The 22,229-nt window shown below is 33.7% G+C and overlaps 4 protein-coding genes across 4 annotated transcripts in view; 3 read left to right on the plus strand and 1 right to left on the minus strand.

The window, feature by feature from the left end:
* LOC102605803 (uncharacterized) overlaps window positions 1–5,995 on the plus strand; it is a 13,084-nt gene extending 7,089 nt beyond the window's left edge. The window contains exons 2-9 of the mRNA XM_006358959.2: window positions 1,462–1,513; window positions 2,700–2,773; window positions 2,979–3,401; window positions 3,772–3,912; window positions 4,141–4,192; window positions 4,397–4,470; window positions 4,653–4,748; window positions 5,768–5,995. Of these exons, the coding sequence (XP_006359021.1) occupies window positions 3,845–3,912; window positions 4,141–4,192; window positions 4,397–4,470; window positions 4,653–4,748; window positions 5,768–5,813 (336 nt within the window). The 5' untranslated portion in view covers window positions 1,462–1,513; window positions 2,700–2,773; window positions 2,979–3,401; window positions 3,772–3,844 and the 3' untranslated portion in view covers window positions 5,814–5,995. The remainder of the gene's footprint in view (window positions 1–1,461; window positions 1,514–2,699; window positions 2,774–2,978; window positions 3,402–3,771; window positions 3,913–4,140; window positions 4,193–4,396; window positions 4,471–4,652; window positions 4,749–5,767) is intronic.
* Window positions 5,996–6,907: 912 nt separating this feature from the next.
* On the plus strand, window positions 6,908–15,152 carry LOC102605236 (uncharacterized). Its single transcript, XM_015314220.1, has 9 exons — window positions 6,908–7,149; window positions 8,570–8,621; window positions 9,211–9,284; window positions 10,373–10,474; window positions 11,835–11,975; window positions 13,064–13,115; window positions 13,528–13,601; window positions 14,488–14,577; window positions 14,917–15,152. Exons 1-9 carry the CDS (start codon window positions 7,025–7,027, stop codon window positions 14,993–14,995), a joined length of 789 nt encoding a protein of 262 aa, XP_015169706.1. The 5' UTR covers window positions 6,908–7,024; the 3' UTR covers window positions 14,996–15,152.
* Window positions 15,153–18,337: 3,185 nt separating this feature from the next.
* LOC102589597 (NAC domain-containing protein 78-like) lies at window positions 18,338–19,099 on the plus strand. Its single transcript, XM_015314207.1, has one exon. It carries the CDS (start codon window positions 18,338–18,340, stop codon window positions 19,097–19,099), a length of 762 nt encoding a protein of 253 aa, XP_015169693.1.
* A 263-nt stretch (window positions 19,100–19,362) lies between these two features.
* Window positions 19,363–20,052, minus strand: LOC107062933 (zinc finger CCCH domain-containing protein 25-like). Its single transcript, XM_015314208.1, has 3 exons — window positions 19,886–20,052; window positions 19,687–19,796; window positions 19,363–19,523 (listed from the first exon to the last, which is right to left on the minus strand). Exons 1-3 carry the CDS (start codon window positions 20,050–20,052, stop codon window positions 19,363–19,365), a joined length of 438 nt encoding a protein of 145 aa, XP_015169694.1.
* Between the last annotated feature and the right edge of the window lie 2,177 nt (window positions 20,053–22,229).

Genomic DNA, 22,229 nt, shown 5'->3' on the forward strand with positions numbered 1-22,229 from the left:
TACATATAAATTTTAATTTTAATTGATTTCCACCAAATATTATACTTGATATATAATTAGTAAGAGCTAAATGTAATTATAATTTATTTACTTTCATGTAAAAGAGATGTATCATTTCTGAACATATCCACTGGCTTAAGAGAAGAGTGAGACTCTAATTAATGGGGAGAGCGATTTTAAAAATTTAAATTTACAGAAAGAATAAATTAATTTGGAATTTCTTATGCAAATTATGTGGGTTATTAATAATTTGTATTGGTTGAGAAAGAGAATTTTTAAGTTCCTAATTATTGTAATTTCTAGTTATTAGTTTGTTGTGATTTATAGTACTTTTTGCTCATCATTTTTAAATAATATATGTTATTCATGTTCTAATTCACGTGAATAATTATAAATATTTTCAGTTGTTAATTTATTGTGAATTCTAGGACTTTTGACGCCATTTTCAAATAATATAAGATACTGCTTTTATTTTAATTAGCCAAGCAAATTTCCATATATGATTTAAAAATATTTTCAGTTGCTAATTATTGTAATTTATAGTATTTCTTATGTAATATTTAATAATACATTTTATTGTATTTATTTAAATTCATGTGACAATGATAGAATTTTAAGAATGAACTAAATTTTTTTAGAAAATTTAATTTCTTTCTACTATATTTTGTAGCTAAAATATAATAAATGAATTATTAAATATCAAAATGTTAAATTTTGAAGGAAGAAATAAAGTGGGAAAAAATAAAAAAGAAACTGTGAGGAACAAATAAAAGAAGGAAATGAGAATTGTTAATGGGCAATTGGATAACAAAAATTAAAGAAAAATAGAAAAATGTGAAATAGGCAGGAACAAGTAATACGTGTCTGCCAAAGAAAAGGCTGCATACACGTGGGGTCCAAAGTGAAGGTACAATTTATGTTACTTTTGGTACAATTTCGTGTTGCTTTGTTTGTCCTTTTGGTACAAGTTGAACTGCATTTGGTATCACATCTTAAAGCTGTGTTAGTCCCAACCCAATAGTACAACTTGAACAGCTTTTGGTATCACTTCTTAAAGCTGTGTTGGTCCTTTCCAACTCTCACTTCTAAATAAGAGAAGTAATAATAATGTAAAACTTTTAGTGTTTGAAGAGTCAAACAACTTCTTTCACTATAATTTTCTCCAACTTTTTCCTTTTTTTAATTTTGAATTATTAGCTATGTTGATTTAGTATTATTTTCATGTAATTTTCAAATATATATAAAATTTTATTTTCAAAAAGTTGAAGAATTTATACCCGAATTCATACTCAAAATAAGTGTTTTGACCCTCCTACTCCGACAGAGGAAGTAACATTTTTGTGAAAACAATTGAGAGAAAAAAAAAAAAACTAGCTTGAAATTGCGATTTTGACTTGAAAAAACAGTTTAGTTCCATCTGCTTTCCAGATAATCTGAAATGAGTGGGATGAATTATTGCAGGTTGATGGCTGCGACCCTGATGGATTCTTTCATCTACGTATTAATAATATGGGTACGACATGATTAATTTTGAGCTCCTGAATGTTTCATATGTGAAACTTTTTCTCTCAAGTCTGAAGTTGATTGCATTTTATTTGCTACTACAACACCTGATAGTCGCCATGTTCTCTTATCTAGGGTCATGTCTTTGGTGAGTTGATGATATGTCATGTCATGTCTTGTCTAATCACCTCTGTCCAATTCTTTTTCGGTCTACCTCTACCTCTCCTTAAGCTATCACCGCCAAGCTCTCACACTTCCTCACTTGGGCATCTGTGCTCCTCCTTCACATGCATGAACCATCTTAGCCTCGCTTCCCGCATTTTGTTTACCATGGAGGCTACTCCCACTTTGCCCTGTATTTCTTTGTTCCTAATTCTAGTATGCCCACACATCCATCTAAGCATCCCATTTCTGCTACTTTCATCTTCTAAACGTGTGAGTTGTTGACTGGCCAACACTCCACATCGTACAACATAGTCGGTCTAACAACGATCCTATGAAACTTACTTTTAAGTCTTGATGACATATTCTTATCACATAGGACACCGAATGTCAGCCTACATTCATCCACCCCTCTCCAATACAACGTGCAATATCCTCGTGGATCTTTCCATTTCCTTAGATTATAGAATCAAGATACTTGAAGCTTCCTCTCTTGGGAGATGACTTGTGTATCAATTCTCACTTCCCCATCCGCCGCCTGTGATGCAATGTTGAACTTGCACTCCATGTACTTTGTTTAAGTCCTGCTTATATTGAAACCTTTAGACTCTAAGGTCTGTCTCCAAATCTTTAGTCTATCGTTGACTCCGCTGCTGAGAACTGGAAATTTACACTTCAATATGAGTCTTTGACGTTTATGTCTATACTATAGTAGAACTAGCATCCTACAGTATGCAATTTTTAATCCTTAGCCTTAGGCTGAGATTTGGTTTTCTGTTGCACTTCATAGGAGCCCAAGTGCTTGTTAGAAATGCTACTGTAGAATGTCATCACATTGATTAGGAAAATTCTAACTTGTAGTTGCGCGTTTTGTCTCTTTATTTTTTGCTGGGGCGCATCTTTGAGGTCCTTTAGTTTTCAACTGTTTTTAGATTCCAAAACATTGGCCAGAATGCATTTCATATTGTTATGTTTCTCTGCTCTTATTACCAAACGCAATGCTCTCATGTTTTGGTGTTGTGTTATCATATCAGTCCTGGGTTGTCTACAAGGAATCAAACTGGATTACTGCAATACTTTTGGGGGTCTTACTAGTATGTTTTGGAAGGTATGACACCCTTATTCCTGTATATAAAACAACTTTACCGGCGATGACTATCTTGCTTTTCAGTTTGTATTATTCTTGTATGGCATCAGAAGGTCATGCTGCATTGTCTTTCACAGCGCTCAATCAGTATCATGCATAAAATGTTTGTCAGTTTGATACTATATATTCAGGCATGGTGATAACCTTTTCTTTATCCTATTCACAGCATTACTTTATGTGGCTACATTCTATTGCAATTCCTGAAGCTTTCAACTCAGGAATCTTTACAGGATCCAATTTACTTTGTCCTATTACAACGCCATAAAAAGTGAGTAGATATTTGCTCAAAGTTCGTCTCTTCTTTATAGTTTATGTATGCATGTCCAATTGTTTGAGGATACTCGTGAAACTGACATATCATGTCCAAGTTTGGTGTTTAGTCAGAGAATATGTTCAAGTGTAATAAATAATTGTTGTTAACAAGAGATAGCCCTTATTTTTCCTTCAGTTTCGTATTGTGTCTATTACTTCGTTCAGAGTAAGCATGCAGTGAAAATATCTAGAAAAATGTGGTTCACAACATTCAAAGAAATGGAAGAACATCTCTTCACAGGTCAAGACAATGGTGGCAACATAGCCTGTACTGCAGGTTGACATATTAAATTAAAAGCTAATTCTTTTTTACTTTTCGCTGTGCATATAATCATAGTGCTAAAGTCAAAGAAAGTAAAATGTGATACTTTGGCTTATCAAACTTTGGCGTTTTGTTCAATATCCTGCAGTATATTACATTATCAGATCATGTAGTTATGAACTGTTAATAACCTGCTCTTGGCAGAAAATAATAGTACTAAAATTTAACTGATACAAATAAGCGTTCCTTTAAAAATAAAATAAGTGTTTCTTGGTGTTTGAAGATTTCCTCATCAATTTATATGATGAGTGACAGCTATTTGTATTAGTTTTCTTTCTGAAAATGACCTTAACTTATAATAATCTGATGAGATTTTGTGATACAGGACTGAAACAGAACAATGGAGGAAGTATTCTCTTTTAACTGCAAGAATTCTATCTCTTGCTTTGGGCAGTCTGATGCTAGGGACACTGATTTATATCCTTGTAACTTATGGTTCTCCATTTCACAGAGATACTTTCACTCCGTAAGTTGTTTGCTTATTTATTTGTTCCTACTTTTAATTAGATACCATCATATCCAAGGAGCTGCGATCTATCAGTTGCAATTTTTTTTGAAATTTTCTCTGGAAAGCAAACGTTACGAGTTTGTGATGAAGTGATACATGTGCATCCCCATACATCAGCCTGTATAGACTTGTGCTTGGTATAAATCTTTCTTTGACATGCAATTTGAGAAGTCAATATCTGTGCAGGTGGATGACAACAACACTAATTGATCACTTTGTCCTTGCTGTACCTCTCTCGGTAAGTTTTCCATTGTATAGCTACCTTTGCTCTTAATCTCATTGGTATTAAAAGATTTCTTCTCTCTGTGACTTGATAAGGAAGGCAAAAGTTTGTGAAATACAATACTATGTATGGCTATGGCATGCAGTAACTTGCCATAAACTTACATAATACTACGTTACAATATTGTTATTTAGGATTTTTCATGTGATTTCTTTCCAGGTCTGGGTTGCATATAAGGAATCAAGTTGGCTAAGTGCAGCTTTTTGGATCATACCAATTATTTTGTTTGGCAGGTACATTTTGATGTTGTATTTATCCTAGTATAGTGCATAAATGGTATCAGTTTGCAGTTAGCTTCATCGATATGTCATCTTTTTTGTTGCTCTATATGGGTGAGAGCAAAATATGATATATTACAACAGCTTTTTTTGGACTATAATTATATCTAATTCATGTTTTATGTTGATTTCCTCAGCACCATCACAAGTGCCTATATTGCTCTTCAACTTTTCAGTCTCTCATCTCAAGATCCCGCGTACCTTGTTCTTTTCAGCAGCAGCAGCAGCAACAGGCAAGTTTGTGCACCATCTGTTTATGCGTGTTCTCATTATGACATAGATTTTGTGTGCATATACCTGTGAAAACGCAAATTGAGAAGATATTACATCCTGTTGATTCTGCAGTTGCAACAATAATGCTTGTACTACTGCTTTTTAAGAAGAAAAAAAACCTCCCTGATATCCTTGTCCTAGTCAAAGTTGTACCATATTACAAAAGGTTTCTTTTGTTGGTGCAAGTGACTGAACAATCTCAAGACTGGTAACAGAATGGAAGTCTAGAATATGTAGTTTTTCATTTTCTTTTAACTGAATATGGGCTACATTTCTGAATATGTGTCACTCAGGCTTAAAGGTAAGTTACAGAAGGGTGGTCAGACCTACTTTGTTGTATATATAAATGGGGCATAGTGTTGGTCGGTCAAAATCAAAAGATGAAGGTAGCAGAGATGAGGATGCTCATATGAATGTGTGGGGTATATTATGAGGGATATGATTAGGAACTTCATGAAGTTATACTAGACAAGGTTGAAGTGGCTTCCGTAGGGGATAAGATGACGGAAGCGAAACTAAAATGGTTCAGACATGTGAAGAGGAGGAGCGCAAATGTACTAATGAGGAGGTGTGAGAGGTTGACTATAGTATGTTTTAGGAGAGGTAGAGATGGGCAAAAGTAGAACGGGTAGGTAATTAGACAAGACATGAGACATTTTCAGCTTACTTAGCACATAACCCTAGATGGGAAGATTTTGAGGTCAAGGATAATGGTCGAAAGATAATTTAGGTATTGTAGTATATATCTTGTTCTTCTAATTTTCACTACTACCAAGTTATTTTGCTATTTGCTGCCAGTTTTTCTTTCTATCATGCTTTGATTACATTTTGTTTTGAGCGGAACGTCTATTAGAAACAACCTCCTCTGCTCCTCAAATATCTTATTTAGCTTTAGCAATTCTATACACATTATTTTATTTTATAATTTCCAATATTATTTTATTTTAGACTAACCTTGTGTTGTAATTGTTCTTATTAGGGAAGAAAAAGAGGGTATAAAGGAACCTCTCAAACGGACAGCATAGGAGAAGGTCAAATGAGCAAGAAGTTATATGGTTTATTTGATCATTGGACTCTTTCATCTTCTTTTTTTCCTAATAAATATGTCAACAATATAAAGTTCCAATCTACATATGTTTGTGTAAAAGAACCAAAATGTTTCTTGTAATAATTATGTTACTGTTTGTTGTGGACTTAAATTTTGTTACATCTTTAGCAAAATGTATCTCCATGCATAAAAGTTATGACATCTCATATTTCATTGACATAAAACATTTTGAACACGATTAGAAGAGTTGATAATTCAAACCCCTTTAAAGTATTCACATTTTTTTAGTTTAATACTTTAATTGAAAAGAATTACTTTTAATCCTTGAATTTTCTATCTAAATATAATCTATTGCTTTGTCAAGTGGTATAGATAGTGATCTCAGTTTTTTTATATAGTGTGTGAGAGTAGAATAAAACATGACAATCACATAAATTGTTTAGATTGCTATCATTAGGACAACAACAATAATATACTCTATACAATTTTATAAGTAAGGTCTGAGTAAATTTATGTGTACACAAAGTAAAATAGTCTAAAATTAATTTAAAAAATAATAACAATAGCAAATAATACGATAATCGAAAATAGCAACAACAAGACGTAACAAAATCTCAGAGATAATACAACTAGTAAAGAAAACTAGTCACTACTTGATTGCCTTCTAACCGTTTATCTTAATTTTAATATCTACTATCTTAATCTTGATCTCCATACCCTCTTTCATATAAGATTATATCCTCGTAAGTTTCTCACATTTTCTCAGTAAGACAATCTTCTTTTCATGTACTCGAATCAACCTCACTTTCCTTATATTATTCAGTACAAAGGTAATCGACATTATCAAAAATATTTTTTTAGCAAGAATAACGTTAACAACAACCAACTCTTTAATAGCACACTAAATCGACATTTTAAGTTTCCCCACCCATATAAGGCTGATAATGGAGCGGATCGGGTTGAAACTTAACCCGCAAAAATTTCATCCAGTGCCGCTCCACTCTGCCCCGCCCCGCATGGTATGTTTTGTTTCGATTTTATTACGGTTACAAATACAAGAAATTTTGAAGTTTTGACACAAATATTCAGTGGACGTGGAGCAATGGCCTTCTCACATTTTCTCCCCTTTTCAATACGCTTCCTTTCTCTCTTCTGCAAAACTCGAAGACGAAGACCGAGTACTCAAAAATGGCAGCAACTTTAGCAATTGCATTGAAGAGTCTCTTCTCTGTGTTGGGATGTTTGATTACAGCCACCGTAATATACACCGTCGCCACTGATGGCCTCCCTTTCCGCATAGAACTCCTCACCTCGTATTATCCTTTTCTCTCTCTCTCTGTCATACTAATTCTACTTTGGATTTCATTTTTTTGGATTATTAATGCTTCTGTTTGGATGAATTGGGGTTTGAATCTTTATCAGTACCAAAAATTGTTGAATTATGGAAACAAAACGACAAAAACCCTATCTAAAAGCTTAAATTATTCAAAAAAGGATCACTTTTAGTTACATTTTTATATTTTGAACACCTACACCTGGATTTCTTTCTCCTCACCTTTACTAGCACTCTGTTTGGATGGTTGTCAAGTATTGTTTCATAATGTATCGTGTTGTATTGTATTGTATTGTGTTGTACTGTATCGTTTTAATGAATACAATGTTTGGATAGATTGTATCGTTCTCTGCTGTTATATAATGTCACACATCAGGAATTTGAGTGATAAGCTTATAAGAAAAGGATGGTACAAGGTAGTGCTACTATGAAAAGGTAGGGTAAAAGATAAAATAGGATTATTAAATAATAAATAAAGACAAAAAGAGAAGAGAATATTAAAGTAATGACACGATCATACCAAGTTAGTCGTTACATAAAATGAGACTTTTAATCGTTACCTAACGATGGATTTAAACGATACGATACAATAGAATTTAAGTAACAATCAAAACAAACATTGTATTTAAATTAACAATATAATACGATGGGTAACAACCATCCAAACAAGGTGTAAAAGTTCAAGCTGCTAGAAACAAGACACTCCCTGGATTTCGATTTGTTTGTCATACTTTCTCTTTTAGTTCGTTTATACAAGAATGCTCCTTTCCTTTTTCAGCAATTCTTTAATTCTAACTTTGCACGAGGCTTGTTTAAGACCACAAAATTAAATGGTATTTTGATTTATTTGACATATCTTTAGTTCAGAAGTTTCTTTTCCTTCCTTCAACTTGGTACCAAGTTAAAATAGGACAATCACATTGAAACCGAGGGAGTAAATTTTTTTTAGTTAATTATGTGTTAGTTATCTTATAGTAGTCCCTCATTCTCATTTTATGTGAAGTTGTTACTGTTTGGAGAGTCCACCACTTTTTTTATTTCAACTTTCTCAAATTTCTTTTGAATATTTTGAATGATTAGCTATGTTGATTTGCACTACTTTTCGTGTAGTTTACAAATATAGCAGTTCTATTTTTAAAAAAATGAAAAATCTATACCCGAATTCATACTCGAAATAAGATTTTTGACCCTTGTACTCCGACAGAGGAGTAACAGTTTTTTGAAAACGGTTAAGAAAAAGTAACTTACTTGAAATTGAGATTTTGACTTGAAAAATAGTTTAGTTCATCTGTCTTCGTGATGCTGTTATTAATACCACTTACCTTATAAAAAAAAAATAGTTTAGTTCCACTTCCATCTGCTTTCCAGACAATCTGAAATGAGTGGGATGAATCTTGCAGGTGGATGGCAGCTACCCTGATAGATTTCTACATCCACATAATTGTTATATGGGTATGCCATGATTAATTTAATGCTTCAAAATGTTTCATATGCGAACCTTTATTCTGAAGTCGATTGCATTTTATTTGCTACAGTTTTACTAGCATTGGATAATAAGGAGAACATGTTGAATTTGGCGCACCTACTATGTTAGATGTTAGAGATATAAAGGGTATAGAAGTTAGAGCTATAAATGGTATAAAGGTTAAGATTCTCAGACATTTGTGCAATACTATAGAAGAATTAAGTTCCTATAGTGTGCAATTTTTAATCCTTAGCCTTAGGCTGAGATTTGAAGTTTGCCGTTGCACTTCATAGGAGCCCATGGGCTTGTGCAAATGCTACTATAGAATGTCATCCTGCAGTTTAAGCAAAACATTGATTAGGAAAATATCTCACCCTGTAGTTACCCTTCTTAGCTCTTTATTTTTTGCTGGGTTACATCTTTGAGGTCCTTTGGGTTTCAATTGCATTGTAAACAATATTTTTATTCCAAGACATTGGCCAGAATGCATCGCATGTTACTATGTTTCTCTGCTCTTATCATCTAAAGGCAAAACCGCAAAAGCAATGCTCTCATGTTTTGGTGTTGTGTTATCAGTCCTGGGTTGTCTACAAGGAATCAAACTGGATTACTGCAATACTTTGGGTGGTCTTGCTAGTATGTTTAGGAAGGTATGCCACCCTTATTCCTGTATATATAACAACTTTGATGTACTTTTAGTTTCAGATGATGACTGTTCTTCAAGCTTTCTCTTAGCATCTCTTATATGACTGAATTCTCAGGTTGAAATTTTTCACATATTTTGAACAGTGTGACCAAATTTATTCTTCCCTTGGTTAGTACTGTAGTACATTCTCGTGAAGAATGCTCTGATGGCTTGTTATATTTTTTCTTTCAGGGCTATAGGTTTCTATCTGTTGACATACACTGTTTTTTGTCTTCACCCATGGGCATTACAGTCTTAGGATTGATGTTCCCAATTATTTATATCTCGTGTTCGCTGCTATGAATTCCCTTTGCATATAGATATCTTCCTTGATGATATACCCAGTCAATCAATCAATCGATCAACTATACCTCAAACTGAACTAGGTCCGCGATTTGAATTCTCTACATATTTCTCTCTATTTGGGCCCACATCATTCCAATACTAGCTAGAAGTTTGTCTTGTAAGGCAAAGTTCCAGAAAATCTCTAAATGTCACACTTATGAACCTAATATTTGTGCAACAGCATAAATTAAGCCTCAATGCACACTAGCTAGTATTATTGATTTGGATCTTTTCTTCCATGTTGTTACTTTTTCAGATTTGCAATGATTCCTAGATTTTGTAGGTCTTTTCAGACAACCTCCTCCATGCGATTTTAGGTCTTTCTCATCCCTTTCAGCACCTTCAATCATGTTACACCAGTTGACTGGTGTATATTTGATGTATTTTAGGTCTATCAAAGACGATTTTCTCTTACTATATCCTCTATGTGTGCAACTGCACCCTTTGTTTCAACGTATATTCAATTTTGTATGACTGCACATTTACCTTGATGTCTTTTGGCATCTTGTATTGCATAGGATACAAATTTTCTTGCATTCTAGTGGCGATGACTATCTTCCTTTTCAATTTGTATTATCCTTGCATGGCATCAGAAGGCCATGTTGTCATTTCCCTTACAAAGTTCAATCAATATCATGCATAAATGTTTGCCAGTTTGTGATTATATATTCAGGGACGGTGATAACATTCTCTCTACTCCCTTTACAGCATTGCTACATGTGGCTACATCGTATTGCAATTTCTTAAGCTTTCAACTCAGGAATCTTTACAGGATCCAATTTATTTTGTCCTATTACGACGTCAGGAAAAGTGAGTAGATATTTGCACAAAGTTCTTTTTTCCTTCATAGTTTCTGTTTTTATTTCTCTCTTTGGAGACCAGAAAAAGAAAAAGAGAGAGTTCAATTGGAAATGATATTTAGTTCATATATTTTCATGTATGCATGTCCAACTGTTTGAGGATACTCGTGAAACTGAAATATCATGCACAAGTTTGGTGTTTATTTGGAGAATATATTTGCAAGTGTAATATATAACTGTTGTTAACACGAGCTGACTCTTGTTGTTTTTGCTTCAGTTTCGTATCATGCCTGTTGCTTTGTTCAGAGTAGGCATGTAGTGAAAATGTCTAGAAAAATGTGGTTCTCAGAATAAAAGAAATGGAATTACATCTCTTCACAGGTCAAGACAATGGTGGAAACATAGCTTGTACTGGGTCTGGCATATTTTTATTCATTGTTCATTGTTTTACTCTTCATTGATCATATACTTATAGTGGTAAAGTCAAAGAAGGTAAATATCACACTTAGGTTTATCAAACTTTGGCATTTGTCTTGGACAAGACTAGGGTTCAAATGCCTCATCCCCATTTTGGAAAATGAAGCTTTCAATCATAGGAAGAACACAGATTAGTCAACGAAATGTTGCATCCTCCATTTGTGCAGGAGAAATTACCAGTTGAATACTTTAAATATGCGCCTGGTTTATTGGTTAGATATATCTTCCATTTTGTTAGAAGAGTTAGATAAAAGGTAACTGTGACTTTAATGTCCTCTGAGTCGTTTAATTATTCACATATTGTATTGTACGTTTGGATTTCATTTGGAAAAGAAACTAAAATCAAGTATTCTTAACAATAAAAAATACAAGTATTCTTACCAGCAATACACTAAAGAGATAAAAAATTTGTGAATCGTTTTGTTATTTAGTCACGAGTGTTGTCTTTCTCAGTACCTATTATGCAATATGTAGCTTCCAAAATCAAAGTACTATTATGTATTAAGAATATTGGCTTCTTTTATATCAGTCATCCAAGATCTTTTAGTGGAATAACAATGGTGCTTCTATCTGCAAGTTGGATCATTCATATCATACTTTGTGTTTTCTAGTTACCCTTATTGTGGTTGTTTCTTTTGTACAAGACCCTGCAGTGTATTACATTATCAGGTCATGTAGTTATGAAATGTATTGATAACCTACTTTTTGCAGAAAATAATTATACTAAAACTGTAACTGATACAGAGTGTTCCTTTAAAAAATATAATATGCAAGTGTTCATGGAGTTTGAAGCTTTCCTCATCAATGTTATATTACTGGCACCTATATTTTGTTAGTTTTCTTTGTGAAAATGACCTTAACTTATAATGATCTGATGAGATGTTGTGATTTAGGACTGAAACAGAACAACAGAGGAAATGTTCTCTTTTAACTGCAAGAATTCTATTTCCTGCTTTGGGCTGTCTGATGCTAGGGACATTGATTTACACCATTGTAACTGATGGTTCTCCATTTCGCAGAGATGTTTTTACTCCGTAAGTTATTTCTTTGTTTATTTATTCCTATTTTAAACAGATACCATCAACTTTGTTTTTTTCGGGTCAAATGGAGACTCTGCTACTGATTTAGAGGATAGTAGCATTGGCTGAGAACTTTGTCAGTACTTGAAAGTTTTGTTTGTTTTCTTGTTTGAACTATACTTAGATCTCCTTTCTGCTGCTTTCTAAATTGATGCACTTTATGGGGAAGTGGCATAAACCTCTCTTAACTGGAAGTTTTGTGCTATTCTGGAGGAAAACTCCCTTCTCATTTATTCAATGTCATATCAGCATTTTATTTACTTAAGGAAGTATATGTCTTTCCTGGAATGAGTTCCTAAATGAGAGAATATCTGTATTACAGTGATTCGGAGGTTGGGATATGGTTACTGAAAATGACTTGTGCTCTCAAAATGTATAAAATCTTATCTAATAATATTGCCTTACTCATTTTGCATGACCAAGGACTATTGATGATTTCTTACCTCATTCTAATCATTTAATCTAAATTTATTTCTTACCGTGTAAACTTTAAATATTAAAACATATGACTAGACTGATCTATGGTGAGCTTTATAACTTTTCCCTGCGTAACATGATACTACCTTCAGTGTGACATAAGTCAGATAATATGGTATCTATGGTATTTCAAACTCTGTAACAGGGAGGGACGTGCTTCTCTGATACGAAATTTCAATCAGAATTTTTGTATTAATTATCCTCTTCTTTGGTTTGTAAAGTCTAACCAATGGAATACTTTTGAAATTTGAAATGAGCTTTTTCTTCCACTACATGGATTCACTATGTACAGGGCATTTTTAGGGCCTAGATTCAGGAAAATTATCAGCATTTCCTATCTCTATTCTGGTTGATGACATGCAACGCTAGAAAATTGTCTTCTTCTTTCTCCAAAGGGCTGCGGTCTATCATTTGCAAATTTGTTTGGAAGTTTCTTCTGGAAAACAAACTTCATGAGTTTGTGCTGAAGTGATACATATGCATCCTCATACATCAGCCGATTATGAACTTCTGCTTGGTATAAGTCTTACTTTGACATGCAATTTAAGAAGTCAATATATGTGCAGGTGGCTGACAGCAACAGTAATTGATTTCTATGTCGGTGTTGTGGCTCTCTCGGTAAGCTTTTCACTGTTTATCTGCCTTTTTTTAAAATAAAATAAAATTGGGGGAAGGGGAAGGAGAAATAAGGGAGGGGATTACAAGGTGAGAAATCAAACCCTCAACAAGAAGGTGAAAATTTAGGTAGTCAACAACTGAGCTACCAAGATTCTACCTTTACTCTTAATCTTATTGGTATTTGAAGATTTTTCTGTCTATAGCTTGATAAGGAAGTCTAAATTTTGTAAAATTCGATATATGGCTAGGGCATGCAGCAACATACCATACACTTAGGTAATACAGTAATAGTTGACTACTAATCAGGTATTTTATCTTAGGCTAGGGCCAGTTGCTACATTAGGTGTCAAAATCATCAGTTAGGACTTTTCACGTGATTGTTGATCTTAGATGAGTTACACTATTTTCTCAGGTTTGGGTTGCATATAAGGAATCAAGTTGGCTGAGTGCAGCTTTATGGATAATACTTATAATTTGTTCTGGCAGGTACGTTTTTTTTGTTGGATAATGCATAAATTGTACTCCCTCCATCCCATTTGATGTGATGTAGTTTGACTGGGCACGGAGTCTTAGAAATATGGAAAGATTTTGCAATGTTTCAAAACTACTCTCTAAAATAAATAAATTTTTAAAGAGAAGTGTACAACTTTTGGACTTTTTGCCAAATAAATGGGATCCAACATGGGTAAAATGTTGATAGTGTCATTAAATATTTGCCAATTAAGGAAATATGTCAATTCATTCTCTTTGGGCGAACTAGAAAGACAAATGTGTCATATACATTGGAGCAGAGGGAGTATCAGTTTGAAGTTAGCTTCATCAGTACATCGTCTTATTTGTTGCTCTATGTAGGTGAAAGCAAAATATGAACTCTCATTCATATGTAATGGAATGAGGAGGAGTTCACATATATGTGTTTGCATGCCTTAATATGATCCTGAGTGAGAAGGGGTTCCGTGAATTTGTCGAAATAACTAAACAGATCTTGCTTGTTTGCCAAGCAGTCAATTAATATTCCAGCCTTTGCCTTTGGCAACAACTTCATTAACAGCTAGTGTGCATTATTACCCTCTTTCTTGCATCATGCTTTGAGTTTCTAGAGTTCTCCTAAACATGAGTTAATATTCCATCAAGAATAATCATAGTTCAATCTAGTTAGTATTTCCTAAACATGAATCTATATTCCTTCAACTATATGACTGTAAAGTATGGCTTCATTTTTTTCCATTGTGTTTCTTTTTCTCATGCCGGCAATTTTCTGGACCCTCAAAAACTGATGGCACTTTTTCGGCTACATTTATCTGATATGTTGCAACAGTTCGTTTTTGGACCATAATCATATCTAATTCATGCTTTATGTTGATTTCCTCAGCATCAGCACATGTGCCTATATAGCTCTTCAGCTTTTCAATCTCTCATCTCAAGATCCCGTCTACCTTGTTCTTTTCAGCAGCAGCAACAGGCAAGTTTGTGCACCATCTGTTTAAGCGTGTTCTCCTCGTTATGACTTAGATTTTGTTTGTTCGTCCTTGTGAACAATTAAACGAAGAATATATTACTTCCTGTTAGCTCTGCAGCAACAACAATAATTTGTAGTACAGCAAAAATTCATCCTTGTTCTAGTCAAAGTTGAACCATATTTGGAATTTCCTTTCATTCGTGCAAGTGATTGAATCCTTTTTCTTTTGTCGATGGAATTTTACTATATATTTGTTCATTGCTTTCAAATTTTAAGCTTCCATTGCTTCTTAACAATTCTGTACACGTTACAATGTTTTATTTTTGTTACTGTTCTTCTTAGGGCAGAAAAAGGGTATGAAGGAACATCTCGAACAGAGAGCATTGGAGAGGGTCAATTGAGGAAGAAGCTTTGTGGTTGATTTGGTTTTAATTTCATAATTGGACTCTTTCATCATTTTTATCTTTGTAACAAATTAAATATGCTAAATAATAAACTTCTAATGTACATATGTTTGGGTAAAAGAATCGAAATCTTCTGTGATAATTATTTTGTGGGAAAATAATGCCTTGATATTATTGATCGTATGGTAGCTTATATATAAGGAAAAATATGTACAAAATAGAACTCTACAACAGAAAGTATTTAAGGATTAATGATGATGATATTGTACCTTATGTGGGAGCAGAGTAGATAAAATGAATGCTCGCGTCTGATATTTTGTATGATAAAAATGTGTCACCAAAACTTAAATGGTTGTTAGATTAGATGTGTTGTATGGAGCGGAGTGTTGACGGTCAAGAACTTGCACATCCAAACAATGCAAGTAACATAGATGAGGATGTTGAGATAGATGTGTGGGCATACTAAGAGAGAAAATTGGGAACATAGATATTGGAAACAAAGTGGGAGTAACTTCTGTGGAGGACAAGATGAGCAAGATGAGACTAAGATGGTTTGGATATGTGAAGAGGAAATGCACAGATGATCCTCACCCAATGAGGAGGGTTATGAGGTGATAAAAGTTGGTTGTAATGGGTCTTAGGAGAGGTAGAGGTAGATCGAAGAAGTACTGATGAGAGGTGATTAGACATGACATGACATGCAGCTTACCGACGACATGACCCTAAATAGGAGAATATAGAAGTTGTGGATTAAGGTAGAAGATTAGTAAATAGTTGATCGTGGTCTAGTTTTCGATATCAATATTATCATTAGTACTCACCCACTCTTTTATTCTTCGATTCTACTGTTACTTGTTGCTTTCATTGCTTCGGCTATTGTATTATTTATTATTACTACTATTATTTTCCCCATTGTCCTAAGGGGTTCTGTCACTATAATATTTCCTTTTACTCAGTGACTTTGACATATTTTACTTGAGCCGAGGGTCTATCAAAAACAACATATCTACCTTCACAAGGTTAGGATTCAAGATATAAAAAATAAAACTAAAATGTGGCAACAATGATTTGAACTCGGGTTGGGTGGAAAAATTAAACCCTCTTCACCACTCGGCCAAGGATCACACTTATGTTAGTGGGGTCAAAAGTTAATATATACATATAAAATTTTAAAAACTGATTAAATATACATATATACGGTGTTATTTTTCAACCAAGTGGGTTCATATATGAACCCACTTGACCCACTGTAGGTCTACCCCTGAGCTACATATACATCTCCCTCTCGAGGTGTGAATTACATATGATACGTTATTGTACCAACAATTTTATTACTCAAAATCTGAAATTAAAAAATAAAAACATATGACGGATAACTTAGATAGCAGTATCAATAATTGAGAAAACAAAAAGTACACAACAAATATATGAGAATTGTACAATTTTAAATTTGAAAAGTTAGAGTTTGAAAGAATCACATATTCACATTGAAGAAAATTATGATTAAATATGTCCTATTTTCTAAATGATATTTCATTTTTTTTTGTCACAAACACCATATACTTAAAAATTATTTCTATATTATAAAGAAAAATAAAGTTAAAACTGGAGTTCTCAACCTTTCAAAAAAAACTTTCCAAATCCTAAGGAAAATATGTACAAATTAGAACTCTAGCACAGTAAAAGTATTTAAGGATTAATGATGATGATATTGTACCTTGTGTGGGAGCAGAGTGGATAAAATGAATGCTCGCATCCAATGTTTTGTATGATAAGAATGTATCATCAATACTTAAATGTAAGTTTATAAAACAATTGTTAGGCTAGATGTGTTGTATGGAGCAGAATGTTGGCGGTCAAGAAACTCGCACATCCAAAAGATGCAAGTAACATAGAAAAGGATGTTGAAATAGATGTGTGGGCATATTAAGAGAAAATTAGGAACATAGATATTGGAGACAAAGTGGGAGTAACCTTTGTGGAGGGCAAGATGAGACTGACATGGTTTGGATATGTGAAAAGGAAATGCACAAATGACTCTTACCCAATGAGAAGGGTTATGAGTTGATAAAAGTTGGTTGTAATGGGTCTAAGGAGAGGTAGAGGTAGATCGAAGAAGTACTGATAAGAGGTGATTAGACATGACATGCAGCTTACCGACGACATGACCATATATATGAGAATATAGAAGTTGCGGATTAAGGTAGAAGATTAGTAAATAGTTGATCTCGATCTAGTTTTCGATATCAATATTATCATTAGTACTCACCCACTCTATTATTCTTCGATTCTACTATTACTTGTTGTATTCATTGCTTCGGCTATTGTATTACTCCCTCTGTCCCAATTTATGTGGCACTTTTCATTTTTCGAGAGTCAAACAGTTTAAGTTTGACCGAGAATTTGCGCACGGAATCTTCAATTTTTTTGAAATAAAATTTATATATTTGTGAACTACGTAAAAAGTACTATAAGTTACAATAATTGTTCATTCAAAATATTTAAAAAATCTATGAAAAATTTACTATCAAAGATAGACTTTTTTTGAAATCTTGAAATTCGAAAAGTGCCACATAAAATGGGACGGAGGGATTATTTATTATTACTACTATTCATTTCTCCATTGTCCTAAAGGGTTCTGTCACTATGATATTGACATGCTTTATTTGAGTCGAGGGTCTATCAGATACAACAACTGTAGCCTTCACAAGGTTAAGATAAGACTACATATACATCGATCACCCTCTTGAGGTGTGAATTATATTTGATATGGTATTGTACCACAATTTTAATACTCAAAATCTGAAATTTTAAAAAAAATGATGGATAACTTAGATAGCAGTATCAATAATTGGAAAAAAAAAAGTACACAATAAATATATGAGAATTGTACAATTTTAAATTTGAAAATTGAGAGTTTGAATTTTGAAAGAATCACATTGAAGAAAATTTTGATTAACTATGTTTTATTTTCTAAATGATATTTCATTTTTTGTCACAAACACCATATACTTAAAAAATATTTCTATATTATAAAGAAAAATAAAGTTAAAACTGGAGTTCTCAACCTTCCAAAAAAAAACTTTCCAAATCCGAAGTTTCTATATGCTTGGTTGAGTTGATTATAGAGAAAGTGTAAATTCTTTCCTCTTTTTTTTTTTGGTATAAAAATTTCCATAAAATATACTACAAAAGTTTCCAAATATGTTTTTTTCTGTTATAGAAAACGTGTAGAAGTACAGAAAGTTTCCATAAAAAATTTACATACAACTGTGCCTCTCTGTATAAATTGGTTACTCTGTTTTTCTTCTTTTGTACATTTTGAGAAGAAAAAAAACAGAAGAGAAATTGAGTGTATAATGGAGAATTTGAAAGAGGGTTTCCGATTCAGTCCGACTGATGCAGAAGCTGTTACTTTCTTGTTGAAATTCATTGCTGGAAAATTGATGAATGATTCTGGATTCATCACTACTCATGTTGATACTTACAGTAAACAAGAACCATGGGATATTTACAGTCATGGAGTACCCTGCTGTAATGACGACGACTGTACTCAGTATCGCTTCTTCATCACAAAGCTCAAGAAGAAAAGCAAGTCAAGATATAGTCGCGATGTGGGAAATAAGGGCAGTTGGAAACAGCAAGACAAGAGCAAACCTGTTCGAAAGAGCGGTGGACCAGTGATTGGATACAAGAAGAGCATGTGTTATAAGAATAAAGGCTATAAGCAGGAAAATGGTCACTGGTTGATGAAGGAATACGACCTCTCAACGTATATTCTTGACAAATTTGACAAGGATTGCAGAGATTATGTTCTCTGTGCTATTAAGAAGAGAACTCGCACCAAAGGCACAATGAAGTTGATGAATGCTGTTCCTGAAGGGTGCACGAATTCGGAAGACCAAAGTTCGGCATCTGTGGAATCAACTAGTTATGACGAGGCATTACAAGCCCAGTTAGAGTTGCTGAACAATATGCAGGATGTTACTAACATGGTCGTCGTTGTGCCATTATCATCCCCTGATACTTTTGAAGCCATGCCCATGCTAGATATTGATTTTGATATTTTACCTGACTTTGATTGTCTAGGAAGCATCACAGATTCATTATGTAGTTATTAATATTGTTGAACAAGCTGTATAATTGAATTTCTCTACTTTTATTATATAGGAGTGGAACACATGTTAAAGCATTACAGATTCATTATCAAAGTTGAAACATATTTTTGGAATTTCCTAAATGCAATGATATGTAGGAATTACACAATTTCTAAAGCGATATTCGATCATCTTCTCCTATTACACTGGGATTACACCGAGTATGTTGTTGTTTTCATGCTAAAGTCAAAATTGTCAGAGGAGTGTATGTTTTCCATCCCTAATATTCACTCATACACTTGAAGAACAAACCTTCTCATCGTGAGAGAACTTGCACGCAGCACCTTTTTCCACTCTGTCTCTTCATCCTCTTCCTCTTTCTTTTTATAGTTGGTAACATGATCCACTCTGATTATTCTTCCCAGGATCTGAGCACCGTTTAAGTTCTCTGCAAGTCAAATATAAAAAAAAGCGAGTTATATAGCCAAAATATGTTTAACCATGTGACCTTATCTAAAAGGTTATAAGTCAAACAAAGGACAAATCAAGCACTGGAAATTATTTTCAAGGTTGAACCTAAAAGAATACGAGAAAGAGAGATAGAGACGTACCCACAGCAAGATTCGTACTCCTTTGATCATCGTAAGCAACCAAACCGAAACACTTTGACTTGCCTGTACCTTTATCCCTAACAAGATTGACATCAACAACCTCCCCATACCTAATTAACATCAAAGACACTACTACTATTAGATGATGAAAACAAAGTGATCAAGAAATGAGAAATGCTCAAAGCATAAGATGTCTTACTGAGAAAAAACAGCGAGAAGATCACATTCAGTGAGGTCAAAAGGAATGCCGCCAACGAATACATAAGGTGAGTCTTTGTATCTGGTATGCCAGGATGCCTGATAATAGGAGATTCCTAAGGATGCTTCTTTTGCATTAATATTCTGAATACGCCTCAACGGATTCATTGCAGTATTCCAATTCCTCAAACCTGAGTGGTCGTTTATTAATACAGAAATTAGTTTATTTTGTAGATATTAGGAAATTCAATTGAAAAAAATATAATAGATAAACATGTGAGCTGAGAAATTAAGACGCCAATTAATTGGAAACTCAACAAAAAAACAAACGTTTTTTTTCAATTTCAATCATTCAAACAAACGGCGTGGAGCAAGGGAATTCGGAATAGAAAAACTAGATTTTGATTTCGTATTTGGTCAAAACAGAAGCTGAGCAGCAGAAGGGTTTGTTAATCCACACAGTTCTGGAGTTCAGTGTTTCTTTTGTGACGAAAAGATGAAAACGAACACCAAATACGGATCATGAGATCCGAATTGCTTCAGAGGGTTACAAATATTCTCTTATTGCCTACACAACAATTGCCTAAAAGCAAAGAAACAATAGTTACACCAACAAAAGATAAATAGAAACAAACCACCCATTATGACTGATAAAGAAAGAAGTGGAGCAATCTTTGGTACGTAGTTCACAACTTCCATAAATATATCACTCCTTCAAGCTGGTGAAAGTTGAGTGAAAACCTCAAATGGTCATCAGATAAAGTACTAGAAGTAGATGTTTGTTTCAACATCCATTCCAATACAGCTGGACTTTCCAGAGCCCCTGTGTCGAAAACGAGTATGAACACAACAGACATGGCGTTTTCATGCTGATGATGATGATTCGAAGAAGAATGAACTTCCAAGATCCAATTAGTTAATCACTAGATTTACTGAACGCAAAATGTAATTTTGATGCTTGTCTAGATTGCGAACATGAAAATTGATTCTTCAGGACCTGAGATCAGCAGGGGCTTCATAGATACAAATTATGAAGGGCAGAGTAAGAAATGAGAAATTAAAAATTTCCTTAAAACCGGAGTTGTTAAAATCCATTATAGAGATGTTGAGGAATGAGGAGTTAGAGTTTTTATTGGGGACATAATTCATGACATTGTGAACGAAATATATCAAGAGATTGAATAGTGATTCGTCGTCTAAAAATTTTGTTGAATTGTTCTTGATTCTTAACGGCTCCATTAAGAATTTCATATCTTTACTTCAACTTTTTTTGTATCGTATGAAGACGATTTGTATTCTTTATTTGTAACATTAAACGTAAAGAATGTAGGCTTAATTTCAAGTTTTCATCCCACAAGCCACAAGAATGTGACTGGTTCTGTGACAAGCTCCTACAACAACTCTGCCTAACAGCCTAATGTTAACGTTTTACTTAACAAAAAATTAACCTTATGACTATCAAACCTCTCTATAACAACGTAATTATAAAATTGGAAATCTTGGATATCGGAATTAGTGTTTCAAAAATTGTATACCTTATATTCAGTCCTACTGATAGCAAATGTGTTCAATAGTACCTACTCAAGAACAAGTTCCTCTAATTATCTGAAGCATCAAAATTAAAAAAGAACTAGTGATTGAATTGTTGGTTTTGGAGCATTTTAATATTATATAATTATAGTTAAGGTGCATATTCCATTTCCAGAACTTTAGTCTCTTTTCCTTGTTCTAGTGTACATATGTTTGTGTAAAAGAATCAAAATCTTTTCTGTGATAATTATTTTGTGGGAAAATAATGCCTTGTTATTATTGATATGTACAAAATAGAACTCTACAACAGTAAAAGTATTCAAGGATTAATGAATACTCGTGTCCAATGTTTTGTATGATAAAAATGTGTCACCAAAACTTAGATGTGTTGAATAGAGCAGAGTGTTGGTAGTCAAGAACTCGCACATCCATCCAAAAGATGCAAGTAACGTAGATGATATTGTTGAGATAGATGTGTGGAAACACTAAGAGAGAAGATTAGGAACATAGATATATGAGACAAGGTGTGAGTAACCTCTGTGGAGGACAAGATGAGATTGAGATGGTTTGGATATGTGAAGAGGAAATGCACAGATGACTCTCACCCAATGAGGAGGGTGATGAGGTGACAAAAGTTGGTTGTAGTGGGTCTTAGGAGAAGTAGAGGTAGACCGAAGAAGTACTAAGGGGAGGTGATTAAACATGACATGACATGCAGCTTACTGAGGACATGACCATAGATAGGAGAATATAAAAGTTGTGGATTAGGGTAGAAGGTTAGTAAATAGTTGATCGTGGTCTAGTTTCCGATATTA

This window comes from Solanum tuberosum, unplaced genomic scaffold (assembly GCF_000226075.1).
Source record: "Solanum tuberosum cultivar DM 1-3 516 R44 unplaced genomic scaffold, SolTub_3.0 scf00285, whole genome shotgun sequence".
In the NCBI taxonomy this organism is placed as follows: Eukaryota; Viridiplantae; Streptophyta; class Magnoliopsida; order Solanales; family Solanaceae; genus Solanum; species Solanum tuberosum.

Bases quoted from the DNA above. Each gene is read 5' to 3' on its own strand.
- LOC102589597 (XM_015314207.1), top strand. From the start codon at position 18,338: ATGGAGAATTTGAAAGAGGGTTTCCGATTCAGTCCGACTGATGCAGAA.
- LOC107062933 (XM_015314208.1), bottom strand. From the start codon at position 20,052: ATGAATCCGTTGAGGCGTATTCAGAATATTAATGCAAAAGAAGCATCC. The intron at 19,797-19,885 runs GTAAGACATCTT...GATGTTAATTAG, and splicing joins CTTCTCGCTGTTTTTTCTCA to GTATGGGGAGGTTGTTGATG. The intron at 19,524-19,686 runs GTACGTCTCTAT...TTTGACTTGCAG, and splicing joins GAGTACGAATCTTGCTGTGG to AGAACTTAAACGGTGCTCAG.
- LOC102605236 (XM_015314220.1), top strand. From the start codon at position 7,025: ATGGCAGCAACTTTAGCAATTGCATTGAAGAGTCTCTTCTCTGTGTTG. The intron at 10,475-11,834 runs GTGAGTAGATAT...GTTGTGATTTAG, and splicing joins CTATTACGACGTCAGGAAAA to GACTGAAACAGAACAACAGA. The intron at 13,602-14,487 runs GTACGTTTTTTT...TGATTTCCTCAG, and splicing joins CTTATAATTTGTTCTGGCAG to CATCAGCACATGTGCCTATA.